We start from the raw sequence: 26,523 nt of genomic DNA, 5'->3' as shown, positions 1-26,523 counted from the left end.
GGGTCGAAGCTGTGAACTGACCACTACCTGGTGGTGGGGGAGGATGCCTGTCAGACTTGGCAGGCCCAAACATATTTTGAGGGTCTGCTAGGAACGTCTGGCAGAGTCTCGTGTCAGAAGAAGTTTCAATTCCCACCTCCGACAGAACTGGCTGACACGGCTCTGCAATATCGCGTTGGCAGACTGGGTGGTGGTCCCCCAATTTAAAAAGGGGGTGTCAGGGACTTGCCCAAATCAGCCAGAGACGCACTACTCATGAGACTCAAAAACCTCCATTTTATTTTGGAGCAGCTTCACAGGTAACAGAAACTTTAACCCAATCACAGCACAAGACCATCTCCAGAAAACAAAAGACATTTCAGATACACCAGGTTCAACTTAAATAGTGGCTGATCAGACCACTCTACATACAAGAGGGGAACAATTAACATACAATTAACACACACATCCTCACACACACACACACAAACTAACCAGTCTAATCAATTCAGGTAACTCAAATAACTAAATCATAATTACAAACTTCCTATCCCTAACAGAAAACATCTACATTAAATTAAACACAAGCATAAACATGAATCTCCCCTCCCTTGGGAGTTGGTAGATCCCAGGAGTGCCGATTAGGCTTCCTGAGGAGATGAGCTGCAGGTGTGAGACTCCATGGGAAACTCCAAGTCACTGGTAACTCAAAACAGAAACACAAAATTAACACATACATTCATAAACAGAAGACTGATTGTGTGCACATCAACCAGTCATCCTGGACAGAACACAGAAAACATCACCAGCAGACCATGTCCATGAGGTGACAGACACTGCTGTCACAGGGGGACAGCAGGATGTGTTCCAACGACAGGGGGATCACACTTCTGAGCCTCTCTGGTAAAGTCTATTCAGGGGTTCTGGAGAGAAGGGTCTGGCGGATTGTTGAACCTTGGATTCAGGAGGAGCAATGTGGTTTTCGTCCTGGCTGTGGAACACTGGACCAGCTCTATACCCTTATGGGGGTCCTGGAGGGTGTGTGGGAGTTTGCCCAACCAATCTACATGTGTTTTGTAGATTTGGAGAAAGCGTCCGACTGCGTCCCTCAGGGGGCCCCTAGGGGTGGTTCTTCAGGAGTGTGGAGTACCAGGCCCTTTGTTATGGGCTGTTAGGTCCCTGTTTGACCGGTGTCAGAGCTTTGTCCGCATTGCCGGCAGAAAGTCGGGCTCATTTCCGATGAGAGTCAGACTCAGCCAAGGCTGCTCTCTGTCACAGATTCTGTTCATAACTTTTATGGACAGGATTTGTAAGCAGAGGAGTGGCTCTCGCTTAGAAAAAGGGTGAGAAGGTCAGTCATCCGGAAGGGGCTTGGAGTAGACCCGCTGCTCCTCCACATCAAGAGGTGGCTCAGGCATCTAGTTTGGATGCCTCCTAGACACCTCACTGGTGAGGTTTTCTGGGCAAGTCCAACTGGGAGATTACTTAAAAGAAGACCCAGGACACGCTAGAGAGACTCTGTCTCACAGCTGGCCAGGGATTACTTTAGGTTTTCCTGGAGGAGCTGGCCCATACGGCGAGGGAAAGGGATGTCTGGGCCTCCCTGCTTAGGCCACAGCTCCTGCAACCCGACTCCGGATAAGTGGCTGAAGATGGATGGATGTACCGCACAATGCGTAATTGAGTTCCTACACACAAAATACGCTCAGATCTGGGCGTAAGTATGGTTGATAAATGAGGCTTCGGGAATCCAAAGAGAGGGCACTGCAATATTATCTCTGTGATGAAGAAAGCAACCTGCTCTGAACCCGGCAGTTCCTGTGGTGAACCCTCACTAGTTGTTGTGGGGCTTCTGGTGTAAATGGGTCTCAAAGATATAATTTCCTTATCATAATTCTAGATGTTTATTCTTTCACATTTTTTATTCAGTTAAAGATACCGGAAGAAGTGACTAAGCTGTGTTTTGTGCAGTGCAGGAGTGAGGTTCGGGGTGCGTATGTGCTATGGTTGGGTGTTATGATAAATTATTGACAGGTTAATACATTTGCGGGCCATTTCTTATGAGTGATATATTATTTTTATGCCTACTAGTTCCGGATGGGACATTAGACTTCCATATTAAATCAACGTCTCTTTTTGCAACACTTGTTTTCCACTGAAATATACATGCATACATCATTATAAAGTTTTGATTTCTGTGATTCCAATGATATTTGGCTATCAAGGATACAGCTTACTGTAGACGCAATAAACCATTTTGTCAAACCACTTGGAAATTTCTAATGTCAAAATCACCTTTCAAAGCCCCTGACAAATCAGAGCAAAGGGTAGATGAACTTTATTGTCCCCAAAGGGTAATTTGTCTTGTACCCAACAAGTTACACTTACAGATAAATTATGAACAGAATACAAAACAATAACAGTAGCTTAAAATAGATTAGGACATAAAGTTTCAATGCATCCTGGAATGGAGCTCTATGCCAATGAGCATGTATTTTATATGGGTGCCTATGGGTCTGAGTCACTCCACATGCCTTTAAGTCTAAAGATTTTCAATCAGGAAGGAACTAAGCTCCGCTGTTAGGGGTTGTGTAAATCAGACTCTAGATACCCAGATCAGATGTTGGAGCCAGAGGGGATATTTGATTCCTTTTCCATAGCCAAGTAAGGCCAGTGACAATATGACGCAGCTGAAAAGGAAACAGGCCATGTTAAAGACAGGCAAATCAGAGCTACTGCAGTATTTATGTGGAAGAGCTGATTTTCGCAGTGTGGAGTAGATAAAGGGTAGCATGTGTATTTGTTCCATACATTTTGCTAGGGAGAAGGCCCTAAGTCTGAGCATAACAAGCCATACTACTCTGATGTGAAGTTACCCAGGAGGGAGCAATGTAAACGACGGGGTCCAGCTAAACGTGTCTCTCTCTCCATCCCAGGCCAGGGTCCACGATACAGAAAGTGAGGAGGTTGATTGGTTTGGCTGAGTGTGAAGAAGGAATGTCTATCCTGTTATAAAGAGTTATGTATATTCAGTAGAAAAAAAGACAATGTCACTTTTGTATGGTTGAATTTAAACTGTGAATAAATGTCACCGTAGTGCGGTTTAGCAAAGGAACCTAAACCTTGACAGTTCTTGACAAACTTCAGCTCCATCCAAATGTGGATAAAGTGTGTGTGTGTGTGTGTGTGTGTGTGTGTGTGTGTGTGTGTGTGTGTGTGTGTGTGTGTGTGTGTGTGTGTGTGTGTGTGTGTGTGTGTGCGTGTGTTTGCTTTGTCTTTTCAAACCTCCAGTGAGTCATGGCGGATGGCTGCTTGTACTGAACCAGGATCTGTTGGAGGTTTCTTCCTGTTAAACTGGAGTTTTCCTCTTCACTGTCACTACATGCTTGCTTAGTATGAGGATTGCTGTAGTCTCTGATGCAGCAAGTCCTTGATGCACTCTGCTCAGTTTTCTTACATAGGAAACTTTTTAACTGATTGGCATAATGAACTGTACTCAACTGGAATGTTAACTCCGTGAAGTCCCTTGAGACGAGGAAGCTAAGGGGAGCCAGGCCTCTTTGAAAGGGTGACGAGCTCCTCTAGAAGCCCTCAATTTATACACCCAGGGTGAGTCAAAATAAGGGCCAAGTTTCTACCTATATTACATTATTCATATGAACTCTCAGCTTACCAGGCCTTTGTTTGGGCAAAGATGACCGAGAGCGGAAGAACACTGATTATTCATGCGCTCCAGGCAGCTGCATCCTAAGCACTACCACAGTGACATTCTCAAAGTGGCGCCACACAAAAAATATAGTTAACACACATTCATATTTGTTCGCTCATATTATCTGGTAATTTATGTCATTTATTCATGCCTGAATTGCTCTGATGCTGCGGAGCTCATCACCCGTGCTTCGGTGACTTCACCTCGCTGGAACAGCCGTGCAGCGTGCACTCCACTAGTTTTGCAGGCATTAATCCATTTGATCTGCTTAGTTCAGAAAAACTACTGTCTACATCCTACTTTTTCAACTGAGAAGTTATTTTTGGAGGATTGCGAGGAGATGCAGGAAGACCGGAGACAAACAGGATGGAAAAATTGTCTAATAAAATAACAGAAGAAAATAAAGTGCTAAAAAGGAAAATATAGATAGATTTATCCCCACTACACGTTTTTAACTTAATAAAGCAAAAATTTATAACGTAAGTCTATAATCTCAATGGACTTCCCGGAAGCCTCTGTGTAATTCATACCCTGGTGGTATGTAAAAAGTAGTGACACAAATACTTACCTCAGATCAAATAAAAATAAATACTTTACACTTTTTCAGTTGCCCCTCTGTGTGACTTATTTTATTTTGATCATGACATTCAAGCCAGCGCTTCAGTTCTATTTCGTCTAGTCTTAGCCCTTAAGCTAGCTGCTATTGGAAGGATGATCTCCGCATCAGCCAATCATGAAGAGCTAAAATGTACGCCCACCAATAGTGGGCCCCCTTGTGGTATATAACCGCAGTGACCCCACTGCTCACCTCACCTCCTTTTTCTCTTCATGCCAAGCTTGAGAGCTTTATTAAAGAGCAAATATTATCCCAAAAGAGCAAAATTATCCGAAGACGACTTACCAGCCATGTCCAGCGACGCCAGACCCTGCCCGACCTGCCAGACGGGCTCCATTTCCAGCGGCGACCTGCATGCTAAGTGTGAGGTCTGTCTCGGGGCTCACCACGCTGGCCTGGCCTTGACCCCGCAGGCCTTGTGCCCGTTCTGTGCCGCTCTGCCCGTGGCGGAGAAGATTCGCCGGGTCGAGTACTTCACTCCCGCCGCCGACGAAGAATTTCCGGTGGCTGACGCCTACCCGCTGGACAAGGCTTTGGTTTTCTTCGACGCCGGTCAGGAGCCGGCTGGCTTCAACCGGCTGGATGACGTCACCGACAGCGAAAACTACGATGAGGCGGCATCCCTCCTAGACATAACGGAGGTCGACGAGCTTCGCTCAGCGGGTCCTTCTGCCCCAGTGGCTTCTCGCTCCTCCCTGCCAGCAGTAAGAGCACTGCTCCAGGAGCTGCCCGCCATCATTTCTGCGGCAGCAGCCCGCAAGGGGCTAGCTGTGCCAGAACCGGCCCTGCCTGAAGCGGATGATTTGGCGGGAATTTTCGGGGCAACTCAGACACGCTGTCCAGACCCTATCTGGCCGCGCTTCCCCGCTGCTATGAGCTGCTGGTCTGCCGCCTTCTCCGAGCCTGCCAAGCTCAAGGCGCCAGTCTCCATGTATGCGCCCATCACCAAGGTCGAGGGGTTTTCCGACAAAGGCTGGCCGTCCGTTCCTCCGCTAGAGCCGGATTTGGCCTCGCTGTTCGGCGCCAAGAACCACCTCGCTGGCCCGCGAGCTGTTCCCGCTTCAAAACATGACCAGCTGCTGATGCGGCTCACCGACCGCGCACATCAGTGTGCCTTTCAGACCGGCGCTGCAGGCAATAACATCGCCCTTCTTGCCTTCGGCGTCTCCAAGATGATGGAGGAGCTGGAAGCTCCCGAGGAGTCGAAAGCCGTCATAACTAAGACTGCTGATGCTATCCTCAATCTGTGTGCTGCTGTGCTCACCGGTTCTACTCGCATCGCTGCCTGGCAGACCCTCATCCAGCAAGCGATCTGGCTGAAGGCCCTGCCCTCCATTCCGGAACATCTGCAAAGGGAGATGCTGGACGGCCCCATCACCACCGATGTTCTGTTTGGTCCCCATCTTAGGGGCGTCATTGAGAGGGCTCAGAAGACGGCCGAAGTATCAGCTACGGTGCGAGACCTGGTCCACCCTCGGTCAGCCTCGCACTCCGGCCGTTCAGCCAGAGGATGGGACGAACGGCGCGGAAGCTTCAGACGTCCAGCTGCACCGCCCGCTCCACGGAGCCGGCCTCCCGCTTCGGCTCCACATCAGCGGGACCAGCGAGATGGCGGACAACGGTTCCGGCGGGGCCAGCAGACGCCGTCTTGGCAGTCCCAGGTGCAGGAGCCTCGCCGAAAGCAGCCACGGAAGTGACTCTTTGGGGGGAATGTGTGTGTTACTGATTGTTCTGATGTTGTTGGTTTTGAAATAAAACCCAAAAAACGTCACTCAAAGAGCACAATCCTACAGTCCTCCGCAGAATCCTCTGCCGAGTTTTCACACATGTTCCCCACACCAAGCACTGCTGCACGCACACATGTTCCTGCAGGTAGTCATAATACACGGCCAGCCGTAAGGGTGCGCTCCATTTGCGCTCCGGCCCCAGCATCCGGCCAGGCCCAACTCTTCCCGCTCTCCCCACGCCGTTGGGTGGGGCGGGATGTCATGTCGCTGTCTCGACCACGCGCGGCGGCACAGTGCGCGGCTCCATCCGCTAGCACTCTGTCGCCCCGTGCACAGGCCCGGCTCCCACTCGTCCTTCACTCTCGGTCTCCACGCTCCGCTTTGTGGACCAGCCTGTTCCAGCTGTTTCGCACTCGCCCTTTCGAGCGCAGCCCTCCATGGGTCGCCCCCAGTTCTCTGGTACGGGCGACGGCGGTAAGGGCGCATGCACAACCCTCAGACGTTGTTCACGTGACCGCGTCCACTGTCGGAACGCGCGCACGAGTGGCGCCGCCTTTGCATCATGAGCAAATGGATTTCGGACACCATTCATTGCGGTCACACACTTCATTTTCAGGCCACTCCACCTCCCTTCAACGGGATCGTGGAGACGACGTTCACATCGCAAGTACAGTCTCAGGCGCTAGAGCTGGAGCTGCGGGAACTTCTGTCCAAAGACGCTATTTCCCGAGTCCCTCACGGACAAGAACTCTCGGGTTTCTACTCCCGCTACTTCGTAGTACCGAAGAAGTCGGGAGGAATGAGGCCGATTCTCGACCTGTCCCTGTTCAACTGCTCCATAGCAGTAATGCATTTCCGCATGTTAACGATGAGACAAGTCCTGGAATATGTGCGCCCCGGGGATTGGTTCACGTCAATCGACCTGAAAGACGAACTTCCACATACCAGTAGTTCCAAACCACCGGAAGTTTCTGCGTTTTTCGTTCAAGGGAGTTCAATATCAGTTCAATCGCATCCCTTTCGGCTACTCTCTAGCCCCGCGCACCTTCTCCAAATGTCTGGAGATCGCGCTGCAGCCACTGCGCACGGAGGGAATGAGGGTCTTATTTTACCTGGACGATCTTCTCCTGTGCGCTCGGTCCAAGGACGAGGCGTCACAGCAAACCAGGAGGTTGACAGGGCATCTGTCAACCCTAGGGTTTTCTATAAACTGGGAAAAGAGCTCCATCCTTCCATCCCAGTCGATTGTGTATCTCGGGGTGGAGTTGGACGCCTCCCTAATGAGAGCACGTTTGTCGCCTGCAAGAGCGACAGATCTCTCCACGGTGATCTCCCGTGTTCAACCCCGCAAGATCGTGAGAGCCCGGTTAGTCATGAAACTCCTGGGCATGATGTCCGCAGCCCATTCAGTGGTGCCGCTAGGTTTGCTGCGCACGAGGCGCTTGCAACGCTGGTTCGTCCGCCTCCGGGTACACCCGATACGTCAGAAGAGACGTATGTTGAGGATTCCCCCTTTAGTGGGCGGGGACCTCGCTCACTGGGGGTACCCCTGCATCGGGTTCCCATCGGACGTCCTGCGTCACACGTATCTGTGTTTACGGATGCGTCACTGTCGGGGTGGGGGGGCACTTGCTTGTCCCATACGGTGGCAGATCGCTGGCTCCCCCACACGCACGAGCACATAAATGTGTTGGAGCTTATGACAGTGAGGAATGTGATCAGACACTTCGCTGCCCTTCTCGAGGGCCGTCATGTCGAAGTTCACACAGACAACCGGGTAGCGGCAGCCTACATAAATCGCCACGGGGGAGTTCGATCCCTCCCACTGTTGCATGTCGCCACAGATTTACTGTGTTGGACACATGTCCACCTGCTGTCCATCAGAGCCATCTACATTCCGGGGGTACTGAATGTAGCGGCAGACATCCTGTCGAGAGGGGGACCCCGCGACTCCGACTGGCGTCTACATCCTGCACTGATATCACAGATCTGGATCAGGTTCGGGGAACCGTCTGTGGATTTGTTCGCGGCTCGCGAAAACGCTCAGTGTCGCCTGTGGTTTTCCCTGAGTCCCCGGGACGGACCCTCGCTCGGGGCGGACGCCTTCTCACACCAGCCCTGGCCTCGAACGCTCCTTTATGCGTTTCCACCAGTCCCTCTGATTCCCCGTCTCCTGGACCGAATTCAGTCGAAACAGCTCTCGGTGATTCTGGTGGCTCCCAGACGCGTGTCCGCGTCATGGTTTCCGGACCTGCAAGTGCTAGTGTCCAGCTCCCCGTGGAGGCTCCCGTGGAGGGCGGACGCCCTTCTCCAGGCGGATGGGATAATAGGACATCCTCCGGAAATAGGCCAGCGGCTGTGGGTCTGGCCGCTGAGCGGTCACGCTTAGAGGCTTCTGGGCTGCCGCATGATGTGGTCGCCAAAATTCAGAGTGCGCGGGCGCCCTCTACCATTGCGTCTTACGCTGCTAAATGGGCAGCTTTCCAGAACTGGTGCGCAGAACGGAATGTTCAAGCGCTCTCCTGCCAGCTGGCGGATGTCCTATCGTTTTTGCAGATACTGATGGACAGGGGCCTCGCATTCAGCACTGTTAAGACATATGCTGCAGCTATCTCATCATGTCATCAGGGTTTTGGAGATAGATCTGTTTTCTATCATCCCCTCACAAAACGTTTTCTAAAAGGTGTCAGGAGGAACAGACCTGTGTCCCGCCCGCTTTTTCCCCAATGGGATCTAAAGGTGGTTCTGCGTGGTTTATCTGAAGCTCCATTTGAACCCTTGGACCAGGTCTCACTCAAGTTCCTGTCGCTTAAAACTGCATTGCTGCTGGCGCTAGCATCAGTTAAGAGAGTGAGTGACCTAACCGCCCTCTCAGTTGCTCCCGCATGCCTCAGGATCCGGGAGGATGGCGGGTCTGCTGTTTTATGCCCCAACCCAGCCTTTGTGCCCAAAAGCATTAATGCTTCCTTCAAATCCAGGTCAATTTCATTGGCTGGACTTTTTCCTCCTCCCCATAATTCTGAGGAGGAGGCGGCTTCTCACCTTCTCTGCCCGGTGCGCGCGCTTGCACGATATGTGTCACGCACTTCAGGGATTCGTCGCTCACAAAACCTGTTTGTGCACTACAGGGAGTCTTCCCTTGGTCAGGCGCTGTCGGCCCAGCGCCTTTCACACTGGCTGTGTGACGCAATGTCCCTCGCTTACACATCATCAGGGCAGGATCCCCCTGAGGCACTCAGGGCTCACTCGGCCAGAGGGATTTCCTCTTCTATGGCGCTCCTCAGTGGTGTGTCAATGGAAGACATTTGTCAGGCTGCTTCATGGGCTTCACCCTGTTCCTTTACTCGTTATTATTTACGAGATGTGTCTTCAGGTTCCATCACTCGTTCAGTGCTTGGACCCCAGCAGGCTAAATGAATGCTTATGGCACCTCATTGGCCTTGCTGAGATGGATTTCATCCTCTTGTGGATGATGTTTTTTAGTGGGGGCCCCTCTTTTATCGTGGCTGCCTCAGTCTTTAAGCCTTGTCTGAGGCTGAACGTCCCCCACTAGAGGAGATTTGATTGGGTGTGTCCATTGGTTGTGTTAACCAGTGTGGCGTAAACCCATCCAGCTGCGCTTTATTCCAATAGCAGCTAGCTTAAGGGCTAAGACTAGACGAAATAGAACCTTGGTTACGTATTGTAACCCCAGATTCTATGAGTCTAGTTGCAGCCCTTAAGCCACTGGCCCCACTGGTTATAATGGGAATAAGAGCCATTGGAGGTGAGCAGTGGGGTCACTGCGGTTATATACCACAAGGGTGCCCACTATTGGTGGGCGTACATTTTAGCTCTTCATGATTGGCTGATGCGGAGATCATCCTTCCAATAGCAGCTAGCTTAAGGGCTGCGACTAGACTCATAGAATCTGGGGTTACAATACGTAACCAACGTTCTGGCAATCAATAAATACCTGGGTCGCCATAAAAAAAAGCCCTGCTTGTCTTTCTCCATAACACTTTTGACGCTTAGCCTGGTGGGTGACCAAGCAAAGCCTGGTGGGCCGCCAGGCTTATAAAGCACTGGGGGAAAGCTAGAAAATGTGCAGCAACCTGGTCCCTCATGGAGGGAATGTTATTGAAGAGGTGCATGATGGGATAACAGCGGCACTGACCCTTGCACAAATTTCTACATTTTATGCTGAGGAAAACCGGAACTGCGCTGCTCTGGGTGGCTGCATGTTGGAGTAGCTCTGTTGACTATATGTAAGTTTTGCCTTTTCTTGGACATTTTTTCTTTTGGTTTCTCAGGAGGAACTGTGTTTTTTTGGACATTTTAATTTTCTGTTTCTGGTGCTGTGAAGCTTGGAGGTTTTTTACTGATATTTTTTCACTTTTTGAGCATTTATTATGATGTGTAACCATAGCAACAAACTGGTTTACAATCAGGAGCAGCTGATTAACATTGGGAAGGCTGAAATAATACCTCAACTGAAGCCACAAATCCCAAATGAGCTAAAATGCAAGAAGCTTGGATGCAGAGCACGAGCAAAACGGAGACAGAGAAAGAGGAAATTCAAACCATCTCTTCCATCGATCATAATGGGCAATGTGAGATCACTGGCCAAGAAGATGGATGAACTCCAAGCCCTTTCAAGGACTCAGCCAGAGTATCGTCAGTGTAGTGTTATGTGTTTCAGTGAAACGTGGCTGCAGGACCATATCCCCGACTCCAGCGTCTCTCTGCCAGGATTCCTGACTACGAGCAGACAGAGATCTGAAAAGGAGCGGGAAAAGAAAAGGAGGTGGAGTGGCAGTGCTTGTCAACAAGAGATGGTGCCATCCAGGTCATGTTTCATTGAAATGTCGTCTCTGCAGCCCAGATGTTGAACTCTTGGCAGTAAGTTGTCACCCATATTATTTGCCAAGAGAGTTCACCAGTGTTGTCTTGGCAACAGTTTATATTCCACCTTCAGCCATTGCTGAAAATGCATGTGAGTCCATCAGTTCCGTTGTCGCTAAGCTACAAACCCAGCACCCCAATGCATTTGTGGCTATATCTGGTGATTTTAGTCATGCCTCGCTCTCTGCTACACTTCCAACATTTCAAGTTTGTCAGCTGCTCCACCAGAGAAAACAAGACACTTGTCGTGATTTGGCGCTATATAAATAAACTTGAATTGAATTAGATTTGTGTTATGCAAATGTAAAGAATGCATACATGTCCAAAACAAGACCTCCTCTGGGACAATCAGATCACAATATTGTTCTTCTCTGCTCAAAATACAAACCACTTGTTCAGAGGCAACCTGTGACAAGAAGAACTGTGAGAAAATGATCACAGGATGCTGAAGAAGCCCTGCAGAGTTGTTTTGAGACCACAGATTGGATGACTCTCTGCCAAGGATATGAAGAGGACATCAATGCCATGACTGGATGTGTCACTGACTATACAAACTTCTGTGTGGACAACATCATACCCACCAGAACAGTGAGATGCTTTGCTAATAACAACCCCTGGATCACCAGTGAACTGAAAAATCTGCTAAATTTGAAAAAAAAAGAGCCTTCAAGGAGGGAGACAGGGAATTATTGAGGAGTATACAGAAGCAACTGAAGATCAAGATCAGAGACAGCAAGGAGGCATACAGGAAGAAGCTGGAGAACAAACTACAGAGAAACAATATCAGAGATGTCTGGTCAGGGATGAAGAAGATCACAGGCTTCAAGCAGAGGAAGGATTGCACAGATGGCAGCCTGGACACAGCCAATGAACTGAACAAGTTCTTCAATAGGTTCAGATCAGTAACAAACCCAGCATCCTCCTCGCCTGTCCCTAGCCAATCAGACATCCCATCCTCCTCTGATCCAACATTTTTCTGTCACACGCCAGCTCTTTTGTCCTCTAACGCAGTCATGGACTCTTCTGGTTCTAAAAATCTGTCTTCAATCAAGTCAGGAGATGCTGCTGCCCCAGTTACCTCCTCCTCCCACCTATCTGTCTCTAGAAGTCAGGTGAAGAGGCAGCTGGAGAGGCTGAACAGGAACAAGGCTGCAGTTCCAGATGGTGTCAGCCCCAGAGTACTGAAGGCCTGTGCAGAGCAGCTCTGTGAGATTCTGCAGCACCTCTTCAACTTCAGCCTGGCCCAGGAGAAGGTTCCAGTCCTGTGGAAGACATCCTGCCTTGTTCCAGTTCCAAAGAAAACTCGCCCATCAGTCAATGACGACTACAGACCGGTTGCCCTGACATCCCATATCATGAAGGTCCTGGAGAGACTCCTGTTGGTCCACCTGAATAAGCAAACTAGAACATATCAGGACCAGCTGCAGTTTGCTTATCGTCTTGGAGTTGAAGATGCCATCATCCAGCTGCTTCAACAAATCCACCGTCATCTGGACAAAGCAGGCAGCACTGTCAGGGTCATGTTCTTTGTTTTCTCCAGTGCATTTAACACAATCCAGCCTGATGTACTTTGCCAGAAACTCCAGAAGACACAGGTGGGGGCCTCAACTATCGCCTGGATTAAAGACTACCTGACAACCAGACCACAGTTTGTGAGGCTGAAGAACTGCACATCAAACCAGGTGATCAGCAACATTGGAGCACCACAGGGGACTGTACTCTCACCATTCCTTTTCACCCTGTACACCTCAGACTTCCAGTACAAATCAGAGACCTGTCATCTACAGAAATACTCAGATGACTCTGCAGTTGTCGGGTGTATCAGAGATGGACAGGAAGCTGAGTACAGAGAGCTGGTGGAGCGCTTTGTGGCATGTTGCGGTAACAATCATCTGACCTTGAACGTGAACAAAACAAAGGAGATGATTTTAGACTTCAGAAGAAACAGGGTGGAGTCAAACACTGTTTCAGTTCAATTCAAGTTTATTTATATAGCGCCAAATCACGACAAGAGTCGTCTCAAGGCACTTCACATAATAAACATTCCAATTCACAGTTCATTAAGCCAATCAGAAATAATGTTTCCTATATAAGGAACCCAGCAAATTGCATCAAGTCACTGACTAGTGTCAGTGACTATACAGCAATCCTCATACTAAGCAAGCATGCAGCGACAGTGGAGAGGAAAACTCCCTTTTAACAGGAAGAAACCTCCAGAGAATCCTGGCTCAGTATAAGCAGCCATCCTCCACGACTCACTGGGGATCGAGAAGACAGAGCAGGCACACACACACACACACACTGTCACGATGCGGTGGTGTGGACCCAAAATGCAGTACCCAGGATGACACGGAGGCAGGGATGAAGATTTTAAATAAAAAGTCTTTATTTTGTGGGTGAGCCAAAAACCAAGGTAATCCAAACTGGGAGTCAAAATCCAAAAAGCCAAAAATCCCATAGGTCAAAGAGCAGATTATTATCTGGGAATCAAGAAACTCTGGTTAAACACAGAGGGACTAAACTGACAGAATCAACAAACATTAATGGACCGACAAGAACACAGAGACAGACAGGGCTTAAATACACTGGGAGGAGCAATCAGGGAAAATGGCAGCAGGTGTGTGAAGTGAGAGCTGGAGGGAAGACAGGTGAACCTAATAATCAAAATGGGAAACAGAAACAGAGGGCCAAATAACCCTAAGAAACTAAAACACCAAAACTAAACCTAAAGGCTGCGGGAAGGACTAACACACACACACACACACACCAATGTACTTATATATAAACAGGAAAGGGGAATGGACAAGCACACACACACACACACACACAAACACTGAGCAGGAGACTGAATCTCACACACACGTTGAGCTGGGGACAAAGAAGCTGGGGACTACAAGGACACAGAATGTAAATGAGACCTGGAGGACCTGGGGATGAATGAGATGACACAAGACCTGGGAGGAATAGACTTAAAGGACTACAAACATAAGACACTAAACTGACACGCAGAAAAGGACACATGAGGGCGCCAAAGAGCTACAACATAAGACACATAACAGGGATGCAGACAAGGACACATGAGGGCACTAAGAGAGCACAAGGGGAGAACCTGGAGTGGAGCACAAGAGGAGCTGGGGAACAAAGGGACACAAGAGGGAATCTAGAGAGGGATGGAGGACACCAGGAGGCACATAAAGGAGGGGGCAGATGCAGACCATGACAGTACCCCCCCCCCCCCCCCCTCTAAGGGCGGATACCAGATGACCACAAGACAGACAAACACCACAAGCAAAAGACAAGGCAAAAACAAGACACGAAACAACCAGAGGGAGGGAGAGGAGGGAGCAAACAAAACACAACCCAAAAAGGGGCAGGCGAGGAGGGAACAGGAGACCCTGGGAGGCCGGCGACGGGGAAACTGGAGGCGGGACGAGGGAAGCCTAGGGGGCCGGCGACGGGGAATCAGGAGGCGGGACGAGGGAAGCCTAGGGGGCCGGCGACAGGGAATCAGGAGGCGGGACCAAAGATGCCCAGGGGGCCGGTGATGGGGAACAGGGGTCTTAGAGGAGGATGACGAGGAAGGAACTCCGGAGCCCGGGGAGACTGGAAGGCTTGAAACTGAGAGACTTGGGGAGACTGGAAGGCTTGAAACTGAGAGACTTGTGGAGATTGGAAGGCCAGAGACGGGGGAACTTGTGGTGACTGGTAGGCCAGAGACGGGGGAACTTGTGACTGGAAGGCCAGAGACGGGGGAACTTGTGGTGACTGGAAGGCCAGAGATGGGGGGAACTTGTGGTGACTGGAAGGCCAGAGACGGGGGAACTTGTGGTGACTGGAAGGCCAGAGATGGGGGAACTTGTGGTGACTGGAAGGCCAGAGACGGGGGAACTTGTGGTGACTGGAAGGCCAGAGACTGGGGAACTTGTGGTGACTGGAAGGCCAGAGACTGGGGAACTTGTGGTGACTGGAAGGCCAGAGACTGGGGAACTTGTGGTGACTGGAACTCTTGAGGCTTCTGGGAACGGAGCGACGTCGACTTCAGAGCCGGGCGAGTCTGCTTCAGAGCCGGAGGGGGCGACGTCGGCTTCAGAGCCGGGCGAGTCTGCTTTAGAGCCGGAGGGGGCGACGTCGGCTTCAGAGCCGGGCGCGTCTGCTTCAGAGCCGGAGGGGGCGACATCGGCTTCAGAGCCGGGGGCGTCTGCTTCAGAGCCGGAGGGGGCGACGTCTGCTTCAGAGCCGGAGGGGGCGCCGTCTGCTTCAGAGCCGGAGGAGGCGACGTCTGCTTCGGGGCCCGGGGACGTGGGAGCGCCGTCTGCTTCAGAGCCGGAGGGAGCTACGTCTGCTTCGGGGCCCGGGGATGTGGGAGCGCCGTCTGCTTCAGAGCCGGAGGGAGCGACGTCTGCTTCGGGGCCCGGGGACGTGGGAGCGTTTGCTTCGGGGCCCGGGGACGTGGGAGCGTCTGCTTCGGGGCCCGGGGACGTGGGAGCGTCTGCTTCGGGGCCCGGGGACGTGGGAGCGTCTGCTTCGGGGCTCGAGCCGGGTACGTCTGCTTCGGGGCTTGAGCCGGGTACGTCTGCTTCGGGGCTCGAGCCGGGTACGTCTGCTTCGGGGCTCGAGCCGGGTACGTCTGCTTCGGGGCTCGAGCCGGGTACGTCTGCTTCGGGGCTCGAGCCGGGTACGTCTGCTTCGGGGCTCGAGCCGGGTGGCGTCCGCTTCTGTACCACCGCTGAGGCGAGGTGCGATGCGTCCACCTGGACCACCGCTGAGGCGAGGTGCGATGCGTCCACCTGGACCACCGCTGAGGCGAGGTGCGATGCGTCCCCTTGGAGCACCGCTGAGGCGAGGTGCGATGCGTCCCCTTGGACCACCGCTGAGGCGAGGTGCGATGCGTCCCCTTGGACCACCGCTGAGGCGAGGTGCGATGCGTCCCCTTGGACCACCGCTGAGGCGAGGTGCGATGCGTCCCCTTGGACCACCGCTGAGGCGAGGTGCGATGCGTCCCCTTGGACCACCGCTGAGGCGAGGTGCGATGCGTCCCCTTGGACCACCGCTGAGGCGAGGTGCGATGCGTCCCCTTGGATCACCGCTGAGGCGAGGTGTGACTCAGACGCAGGTCTCCGAGTAGGGGCCTCTGAGATAGGCGGCACCACTCTGGCCTCAGGAGAGTGCTGGTGATGGCGTTGTCGTCTACGATGAGCACGACTCCTAGGAGGTGCGGGGGTGACTTCAACAGGTGCGGAGGAAGTGATACAGCCCACCGGAGATGAAGTGGTGGCGCTGTCAGAACCTGGTGAGGGTGTGGTGGTGTACTCCATCTGAGAAACTGAGGTGGCATCAACATGCATAGGAGAGATTGAAATGAATACGGTTCTGATGGTCTGAGATGGGGAGTTGATGCAGTCCGGATCAGGTGAGGGTGTGGCGGTGTGACACATCGGAGAGGAAGTGGTGGCCCTGTCAGGACCTGGTGAGGGTGTGGCGGTGTGACCCATCTGAGATGCTGAGGTGGCATCAGCGACTGGTGGAAGAGGATCTCGGCCAAAAGTGCGGAGGAGCAATGCAGCAAAGTCCCAAAAAGACACAGCCTTAAGATCCTCTATGTCGAAACGGTCAGCAACCCACCGCATGGCTTTACCCCTCAACCAGAGCACCATATACGAAACCTTGTTGAACTCTGAAGATTCCAAGTCCAAACAACGGACACAGTCCCGAATGAAACCCATACAAAGGTCTGGATCACCGTCATAATAGAACATCTCCTGTGTACCTGGAGTTCCTGCTGGGTCCTGTTCTGGTCGGTCCATTCTGTCACGATGCGGTGGTGTGGACCCAAAATGCAGTACCCAGGATGACACGGAGGCAGGGATGAAGATTTTAAATAAAAAGTCTTTATTTTGTGGGTTAGCCAAAAACCAAGGTAATCCAAACTGGGAGTCAAAATCCAAAAAGCCAAAAATCCCATAGGTCAAAGAGCAGATTATTATCTGGGAATCAAGAAACTCTGGTTAAACACAGAGGGACTAAACTGACAGAATCAACAAACATTAATGGACCGACAAGAACACAGAGACAGACAGGGCTTAAATACACTGGGAGGAGCAATCAGGGGAAATGGCAGCAGGTGTGTGAAGTGAGAGCTGGAGGGAAGACAGGTGAACCTAATAATCAAAATGGGAAACAGAAACAGAGGGCCAAATAACCCTAAGAAACTAAGACACCAAAACTAAACCTAAAGGCTGCAGGAAGGACTAACACACACACACACACACACACCAATGTACTTATATATAAACAGGAAAGGGGAATGGACAAGCACACACACACACACACACACACACAAACACTGAGCAGGAGACTGAATCTCACACACACGTTGAGCTGGGGACAAAGAAGCTGGGGACTACAAGGACACAGAATGTAAATGAGACCTGGAGGACCTGGGGATGAATGAGATGACACAAGACCTGGGAGGAATAGACTTAAAGGACTACAAACATAAGACACTAAACTGACACGCAGAAAAGGACACATGAGGGCGCCAAAGAGCTACAACATAAGACACATAACAGGGATGCAGACAAGGACACATGAGGGCACTAAGAGAGCACAAGGGGAGAACCTGGAGTGGAGCACAAGAGGAGCTGGGGAACAAAGGGACACAAGAGGGAATCTAGAGAGGGATGGAGGACACCAGGAGGCACATAAAGGAGGGGGCAGATGCAGACCATGACAGTACCCCCCCCCCCCCTCTAAGGGCGGATACCAGACGACCACAAGACAGACAAACACCACAAGCAAAAGACAAGGCAAAAACAAGACACGAAACAACCAGAGGGAGGGAGAGGAGGGAGCAAACAAAACACAACCCAAAAAGGGGCAGGCGAGGAGGGAACAGGAGACCCTGGGAGGCCGGCGACGGGGAAACTGGAGGCGGGACGAGGGAAGCCTAGGGGGCCGGCGACGGGGAATCAGGAGGCGGGACGAGGGAAGCCTAGGGGGCCGGCGACAGGGAATCAGGAGGCGGGACCAAAGATGCCCAGGGGGCCGGTGACGGGGAACAGGGGTCTTAGAGGAGGATGACGAGGAAGGAACTCCGGAGCCCGGGGAGACTGGAAGGCTTGAAACTGAGAGACTTGGGGAGACTGGAAGGCTTGAAACTGAGAGACTTGTGGAGATTGGAAGGCCAGAGACGGGGGAACTTGTGGTGACTGGTAGGCCAGAGACGGGGGAACTTGTGACTGGAAGGCCAGAGACGGGGGAACTTGTGGTGACTGGAAGGCCAGAGACGGGGGGAACTTGTGGTGACTGGAAGGCCAGAGACGGGGGAACTTGTGGTGACTGGAAGGCCAGAGATGGGGGAACTTGTGGTGACTAAAAGGCCAGAGACGGGGGAACTTATGGTGACTGGAAGGCCAGAGACTGGGGAACTTGTGGTGACTGGAAGGCCAGAGACTGGGGAACTTGTGGTGACTGGAAGGCCAGAGACTGGGGAACTTGTGGTGACTGGAACTCTTGAGGCTTCTGGGAACGGAGCGACGTCGACTTCAGAGCCGGGCGAGTCTGCTTCAGAGCCGGAGGGGGCGACGTCGGCTTCAGAGCCGGGCGAGTCTGCTTTAGAGCCGGAGGGGGCGACGTCGGCTTCAGAGCCGGGCGCGTCTGCTTCAGAGCCGGAGGGGGTGACATCGGCTTCAGAGCCGGGCGCGTCTGCTTCAGAGCCGGAGGGGGCGACGTCTGCTTCAGAGCCGGAGGGGGCGCCGTCTGCTTCAGAGCCGGAGGAGGCGACGTCTGCTTCGGGGCCCGGGGACGTGGGAGCGCCGTCTGCTTCAGAGCCGGAGGGAGCGACGTCTGCTTCGGGGCCCGGGGATGTGGGAGCGCCGTCTGCTTCAGAGCCGGAGGGAGCGGCGTCTGCTTCGGGGCCCGGGGACGTGGGAGCGTTTGCTTCGGGGCCCGGGGACGTGGGAGCGTCTGCTTCGGGGCCCGGGGACGTGGGAGCGTCTGCTTCGGGGCCCGGGGACGTGGGAGCGTCTGCTTCGGGGCTCGAGCCGGGTACGTCTGCTTCGGGGCTCGAGCCGGGTACGTCTGCTTCGGAGCTCGAGCCGGGTACGTCTGCTTCGGGGCTCGAGCCGGGTACGTCTGCTTCGGGGCTCGAGCCGGGTACGTCTGCTTCGGGGCTCGAGCCGGGTACGTCTGCTTCGGGGCTCGAGCCGGGTACGTCTGCTTCGGGGCTCGAGCCGGGTACGTCTGCTTCGGGGCTCGAGCCGGGTGGCGTCCGCTTCTGTACCACCGCTGAAGCGAGGTGCGATGCGTCCACCTGGACCACCGCTGAGGCGAGGTGCGATGCGTCCACCTGGACCACCGCTGAGGCGAGGTGCGATGCGTCCACCTGGACCACCGCTGAGGCGAGGTGCGATGCGTCCCCTTGGAGCACCGCTGAGGCGAGGTGCGATGCGTCCCCTTGGACCACCGCTGAGGCGAGGTGCGATGCGTCCCCTTGGACCACCGCTGAGGCGAGGTGCGATGCGTCCCCTTGGACCACCGCTGAGGCGAGGTGCGATGCGTCCCCTTGGACCACCGCTGAGGCGAGGTGCGATGCGTCCCCTTGGACCACCGCTGAGGCGAGGTGCGATGCGTCCCCTTGGACCACCGCTGAGGCGAGGTGCGATGCGTCCCCTTGGATCACCGCTGAGGCGAGGTGTGACTCAGACGCAGGTCTCCGAGTAGCGGCCTCTGAGATAGGCGGCACCACTCTGGCCTCAGGAGAGTGCTGGTGATGGCGTTGTCGTCTACGATGAGCACGACTCCTAGGAGGTGCGGGGGTGACTTCAACAGGTGCGGAGGAAGTGATACAGCCCACCGGAGATGAAGTGGTGGCGCTGTCAGAACCTGGTGAGGGTGTGGTGGTGTACTCCATCTGAGAAACTGAGGTGGCATCAACATGCATAGGAGAGATTGAAATGAATACGGTTCTGATGGTCTGAGATGGGGAGTTGATGCAGTCCGGATCAGGTGAGGGTGTGGCGGTGTGACACATCGGAGAGGAAGTGGTGGCCCTGTCAGGACCTGGTGAGGGTGTGGCGGTGTGACCCATCTGAGATGCTGAGGTGGCATCAGCGACTGGTGGAAGAGGATCTCGGCCAAAAGTGCGGAGGAGCAATGCAGCAAAGTCCCAAAAAGACACAGCCTTAAGATCCTCTATGTCGAAACGGTCAGCAACCCACCGCATGGCTTTACCCCTCAACCAGAGCACCATATACGAAACCTTGTTGAACTCTGAAGATTCCAAGTCCAAACAACGGGCACAGTCCCGAATGAAACCCATACAAAGGTCTGGATCACCGTCATAATAGAACATCTCCTGTGTACCTGGAGTTCCTGCTGGGTCCTGTTCTGGTCGGTCCATTCTGTCACGATGCGGTGGTGTGGACCCAAAATGCAGTACCCAGGATGACACGGAGGCAGGGATGAAGATTTTAAATAAAAAGTCTTTATTTTGTGGGTTAGCCAAAAACCAAGGTAATCCAAACTGGGAGTCAAAATCCAAAAAGCCAAAAATCCCATAGGTCAAAGAGCAGATTATTATCTGGGAATCAAGAAACTCTGGTTAAACACAGAGGGACTAAACTGACAGAATCAACAAACATTAATGGACCGACAAGAACACAGAGACAGACAGGGCTTAAATACACTGGGAGGAGCAATCAGGGGAAATGGCAGCAGGTGTGTGAAGTGAGAGCTGGAGGGAAGACAGGTGAACCTAATAATCAAAATGGGAAACAGAAACAGAGGGCCAAATAACCCTAAGAAACTAAGACACCAAAACTAAACCTAAAGGCTGCAGGAAGGACTAACACACACACACACACACACACACACCAATGTACTTATATATAAACAGGAAAGGGGAATGGACAAGCACACACACACACACACACACACACACACAAACACTGAGCAGGAGACTGAATCTCACACACACGTTGAGCTGGGGACAAAGAAGCTGGGGACTACAAGGACACAGAATGTAAATGAGACCTGGAGGACCTGGGGATGAATGAGATGACACAAGACCTGGGAGGAATAGACTTAAAGGACTACAAACATAAGACACTAAACTGACACGCAGAAAAGGACACATGAGGGCGCCAAAGAGCTACAACATAAGACACATAACAGGGATGCAGACAAGGACACATGAGGGCACTAAGAGAGCACAAGGGGAGAACCTGGAGTGGAGCACAAGAGGAGCTGGGGAACAAAGGGACACAAGAGGGAATCTAGAGAGGGATGGAGGACACCAGGAGGCACATAAAGGAGGGGGCAGATGCAGACCATGACAGTACCCCCCCCCCCTCTAAGGGCGGATACCAGACGACCACAAGACAGACAAACACCACAAGCAAAAGACAAGGCAAAAACAAGACACGAAACAACCAGAGGGAGGGAGAGGAGGGAGCAAACAAAACACAACCCAAAAAGGGGCAGGCGAGGAGGGAACAGGAGACCCTGGGAGGCCGGCGACGGGGAAACTGGAGGCGGGACGAGGGAAGCCTAGGGGGCCGGCGACGGGGAATCAGGAGGCGGGACGAGGGAAGCCTAGGGGGCCGGCGACAGGGAATCAGGAGGCGGGACCAAAGATGCCCAGGGGGCCGGTGATGGGGAACAGGGGTCTTAGAGGAGGATGACGAGGAAGGAACTCCGGAGCCCGGGGAGACTGGAAGGCTTGAAACTGAGAGACTTGGGGAGACTGGAAGGCTTGAAACTGAGAGACTTGTGGAGATTGGAAGGCCAGAGACGGGGGAACTTGTGGTGACTGGTAGGCCAGAGACGGGGGAACTTGTGACTGGAAGGCCAGAGACGGGGGAACTTGTGGTGACTGGAAGGCCAGAGACGGGGGGAACTTGTGGTGACTGGAAGGCCAGAGACGGGGGAACTTGTGGTGACTGGAAGGCCAGAGATGGGGGAACTTGTGGTGACTGGAAGGCCAGAGACGGGGGAACTTGTGGTGACTGGAAGGCCAGAGACTGGGGAACTTGTGGTGACTGGAAGGCCAGAGACTGGGGAACTTGTGGTGACTGGAAGGCCAGAGACTGGGGAACTTGTGGTGACTGGAACTCTTGAGGCTTCTGGGAACGGAGCGACGTCGACTTCAGAGCCGGGCGAGTCTGCTTCAGAGCCGGAGGGGGCGACGTCGGCTTCAGAGCCGGGCGAGTCTGCTTTAGAGCCGGAGGGGGCGACGTCGGCTTCAGAGCCGGGCGCGTCTGCTTCAGAGCCGGAGGGGGTGACATCGGCTTCAGAGCCGGGCGCGTCTGCTTCAGAGCCGGAGGGGGCGACGTCTGCTTCAGAGCCGGAGGGGGCGCCGTCTGCTTCAGAGCCGGAGGAGGCGACGTCTGCTTCGGGGCCCGGGGACGTGGGAGCGCCGTCTGCTTCAGAGCCGGAGGGAGCGACGTCTGCTTCGGGGCCCGGGGATGTGGGAGCGCCGTCTGCTTCAGAGCCGGAGGGAGCGACGTCTGCTTCGGGGCCCGGGGACGTGGGAGCGTTTGCTTCGGGGCCCGGGGACGTGGGAGCGTCTGCTTCGGGGCCCGGGGACGTGGGAGCGTCTGCTTCGGGGCCCGGGGACGTGGGAGCGTCTGCTTCGGGGCTCGAGCCGGGTACGTCTGCTTCGGGGCTCGAGCCGGGTACGTCTGCTTCGGAGCTCGAGCCGGGTACGTCTGCTTCGGGGCTCGAGCCGGGTACGTCTGCTTCGGGGCTCGAGCCGGGTGGCGTCCGCTTCTGTACCACCGCTGAGGCGAGGTGCGATGCGTCCACCTGGACCACCGCTGAGGCGAGGTGCGATGCGTCCCCTTGGACCACCGCTGAGGCGAGGTGCGATGCGTCCCCTTGGACCACCGCTGAGGCGAGGTGCGATGCGTCCCCTTGGACCACCGCTGAGGCGAGGTGCGATGCGTCCCCTTGGACCACCGCTGAGGCGAGGTGCGATGCGTCCCCTTGGACCACCGCTGAGGCGAGGTGCGATGCGTCCCCTTGGATCACCGCTGAGGCGAGGTGTGACTCAGACGCAGGTCTCCGAGTAGGGGCCTCTGAGATAGGCGGCACCACTCTGGCCTCAGGAGAGTGCTGGTGATGGCGTTGTCGTCTACGATGAGCACGACTCCTAGGAGGTGCGGGGGTGACTTCAACAGGTGCGGAGGAAGTGATACAGCCCACCGGAGATGAAGTGGTGGCGCTGTCAGAACCTGGTGAGGGTGTGGTGGTGTACTCCATCTGAGAAACTGAGGTGGCATCAACATGCATAGGAGAGATTGAAATGAATACGGTTCTGATGGTCTGAGATGGGGAGTTGATGCAGTCCGGATCAGGTGAGGGTGTGGCGGTGTGACACATCGGAGAGGAAGTGGTGGCCCTGTCAGGACCTGGTGAGGGTGTGGCGGTGTGACCCATCTGAGATGCTGAGGTGGCATCAGCGACTGGTGGAGGAGGATCTCGGCCAAAAGTGCGGAGGAGCAATGCAGCAAAGTCCCAAAAAGACACAGCCTTAAGATCCTCTATGTCGAAACGGTCAGCAACCCACCGCATGGCTTTACCCCTCAACCAGAGCACCATATACGAAACCTTGTTGAACTCTGAAGATTCCAAGTCCAAACAACGGGCACAGTCCCGAATGAAACCCATACAAAGGTCTGGATCACCGTCATAATAGAACATCTCCTGTGTACCTGGAGTTCCTGCTGGGTCCTGTTCTGGTCGGTCCATTCTGTCACGATGCGGTGGTGTGGACCCAAAATGCAGTACCCAGGATGACACGGAGGCAGGGATGAAGATTTTAAATAAAAAGTCTTTATTTTGTGGGTTAGCCAAAAACCAAGGTAATCCAAACTGGGAGTCAAAATCCAAAAAGCCAAAAATCCCATAGGTCAAAGAGCAGATTATTATCTGGGAATCAAGAAACTCTGGTTAAACACAGAGGGACTAAACTGACAGAATCAACAAACATTAATGGACCGACAAGAACACAGAGACAGACAGGGCTTAAATACACTGGGAGGAGCAATCAGGGAAAATGGCAGCAGGTGTGTGAAGTGAGAGCTGGAGGGAAGACAGGTGAACCTAATAATCAAAATGGGAAACAGAAACAGAGGGCCAAATAACCCTAAGAAACTTAAGACACCAAAACTAAACCTAAAGGCTGCAGGAAGGACTAACACACACACACACACACACACACACCAATGTACTTATATATAAACAGGAAAGGGGAATGGACAAGCACACACACACACACACAAACACTGAGCAGGAGACTGAATCTCACACACACGTTGAGCTGGGGACAAAGAAGCTGGGGACTACAAGGACACAGAATGTAAATGAGACCTGGAGGACCTGGGGATGAATGAGATGACACAAGACCTGGGAGGAATAGACTTAAAGGACTACAAACATAAGACACTAAACTGACACGCAGAAAAGGACACATGAGGGCGCCAAAGAGCTACAACATAAGACACATAACAGGGATGCAGACAAGGACACATGAGGGCACTAAGAGAGCACAAGGGGAGAACCTGGAGTGGAGCACAAGAGGAGCTGGGGAACAAAGGGACACAAGAGGGAATCTAGAGAGGGATGGAGGACACCAGGAGGCACATAAAGGAGGGGGCAGATGCAGACCATGACACACACACACACACACACACACACACGTAATGTGTCTATAGATATATTGTGATGTCTTAGTAAATATTGTATTTGGTGAAAGATAAACTTTATTGTATTTATCCTAGTGGATCTATAATTAAACGGATAAACTAGTAGTAGCACATCCAACGTCAATGAAAACAAAAAGTTATTATCAGGAGAGAGAGAATGTTTAAGTGGTTAGCAGCAGTGTGCTAGACGATGGCCCCCTCCATGAGGCCACCACAGCTCAGGAGAACATCGTTGTAGCTTCTTCTGGGGAGAAAAACACTTACACAGAAAATAAAGTTAACAGCTGAAATTGCACAAAATAGTACAGTTAAAGAGCAGACTGTAGAAGAAAGCAGTAGAGTGTGAAAAGTGGTCAGTGTGTCCTCCAGCAGTCTAAGCCTATAGCAGCATAACTACAGAGATAACTCTGGATGATCTATCCTATTTAGATGGAGACATGTTGGAGGCAGGGCAAGGGAGAGCCGTCTTTACCGACTGTACACTCCACCTCCCTGTACTCCCCCACTTGTCCAGATTTAGGCTAACATCAGATTTTAACCATAGGCCCTATCAAATAAAAATGTTTTAAGCCTATTCTTAAAAGTAGACAAAGTGTCTGCCTCACGGACTAAAGCTGGGAGCTGATTCCACAGGAGAGGAGCCTGATAACTAAAAGATCTGCCTCCCATCCTAAGTTTAGATATTCTTGGAACCACCAGTAGACCTGCAGTCTGAGAGCGAAGTGCTCGGTTAGGAACATATGGAACAATCAGATTACTGATGTTTCCATCATGGGAGAAGAAGTGGAGGTGGTTGAGGAATACAAATACCTTGGAGTTCACCTGGACAACAGACTGGACAGGAGAAAGAACAGCGAAGCCGTTTACAAGAAGGGACACAGCAGACTGCACTTCTTAAGGACGCTTAGGTCCTTCAATGTCTGTAGCAAGATGCTGCAGATCTTCTACAAGTCTGTTGTTGAGAGTGTAATCTCTTCAGCCATCGTCTGTTGGGGTAGCAGCATCAGAAGCAGGGACCTGAAAAGGCTGGTTCTGTTCTGGGGACGACTGTGGAACCACTGGAGGAGATAATGCAAAGAAGGATTCTCCAGAGAATCAAGAACATGATGGACAACCCTGAGCATTTTCTTCACAAGACTGTCCGACAACGGAAGAGTGTCTTCAGTCAGAGGCTTCTTCAGTTTGGCTGCAACACTGACCGCTACTGGAGATCCTTCCTGCCAACAGCCGTTGTAATATACAACACCTCTTTGATGACTTGATTATTATTATTATTCTGAGCTACTACAGCAATCAGTTTCCCTCTGGGATTAATCAATTATTTTTTAATTGAATTGAATTGAATTGAGAAAGGGGAGGAGGGACTGCCCATGTGTCATCTATGTTTTTGCTTATGAACAATACAAAACTGGTATATATAGATGTGTGCCTGCATTCCCTCCAGCTATTTAAATATAAAACTGCTTTTCTACAGGCTTCTGTTTGTGTTGTGGAACTGAGAACATCGAGATTTCGCACCCTCTTTTTCAAGGCAGCCTCTGCTTAAAGTGCAAAGTAAGCGCTCATCATTCACTTTTGTCTGTTTCATTGCAAATTCATTCAATGGTAGAAATATGATGGTTTCTTCTGTTACGGACTTTAGACTATATTTTTATATATTATATATATTATTCTATATTATGGACCTGTTGAATCTTGATTTGCAGGAAATTGTGAATAGAATTGAAATCGCAATTTCTCCTAGAAAGAATGCTATCCAGTCTTTTCCTAAAATCGTTTAGCCCTAGTTTGATTAGTCTGAGACCAAACATTGGTACAAAGGATGGTTCAAAGCTGTGGTAATCAATACATTTGCTGCATTCTCTAGTAGAAAGAACACCTTTTAGGTCGTACTCTTGAGTA

At 52.3% G+C, this 26,523-nt stretch overlaps 1 protein-coding gene across 2 annotated transcripts in view; it reads left to right on the top strand.

Moving 5' to 3' along the window:
• The window catches only part of LOC107390569 (DNA (cytosine-5)-methyltransferase 3B), a 133,733-nt gene that overhangs the window by 66,764 nt on the left and 40,446 nt on the right, over positions 1 to 26,523 (top strand). For both annotated transcript variants that reach the window (XM_054745607.2, XM_054745606.2), the window contains exon 13: positions 26,096 to 26,175. In XM_054745607.2, coding sequence (XP_054601582.1) covers positions 26,096 to 26,175 — 80 coding nt within the window. The remainder of the gene's footprint in view (positions 1 to 26,095; positions 26,176 to 26,523) is intronic.

This window comes from Nothobranchius furzeri, chromosome 10 (assembly GCF_043380555.1).
Source record: "Nothobranchius furzeri strain GRZ-AD chromosome 10, NfurGRZ-RIMD1, whole genome shotgun sequence".
NCBI lineage: Eukaryota > Metazoa > Chordata > Actinopteri > Cyprinodontiformes > Nothobranchiidae > Nothobranchius > Nothobranchius furzeri.
This window is presented reverse-complemented; position numbering and strand designations above follow the sequence as displayed.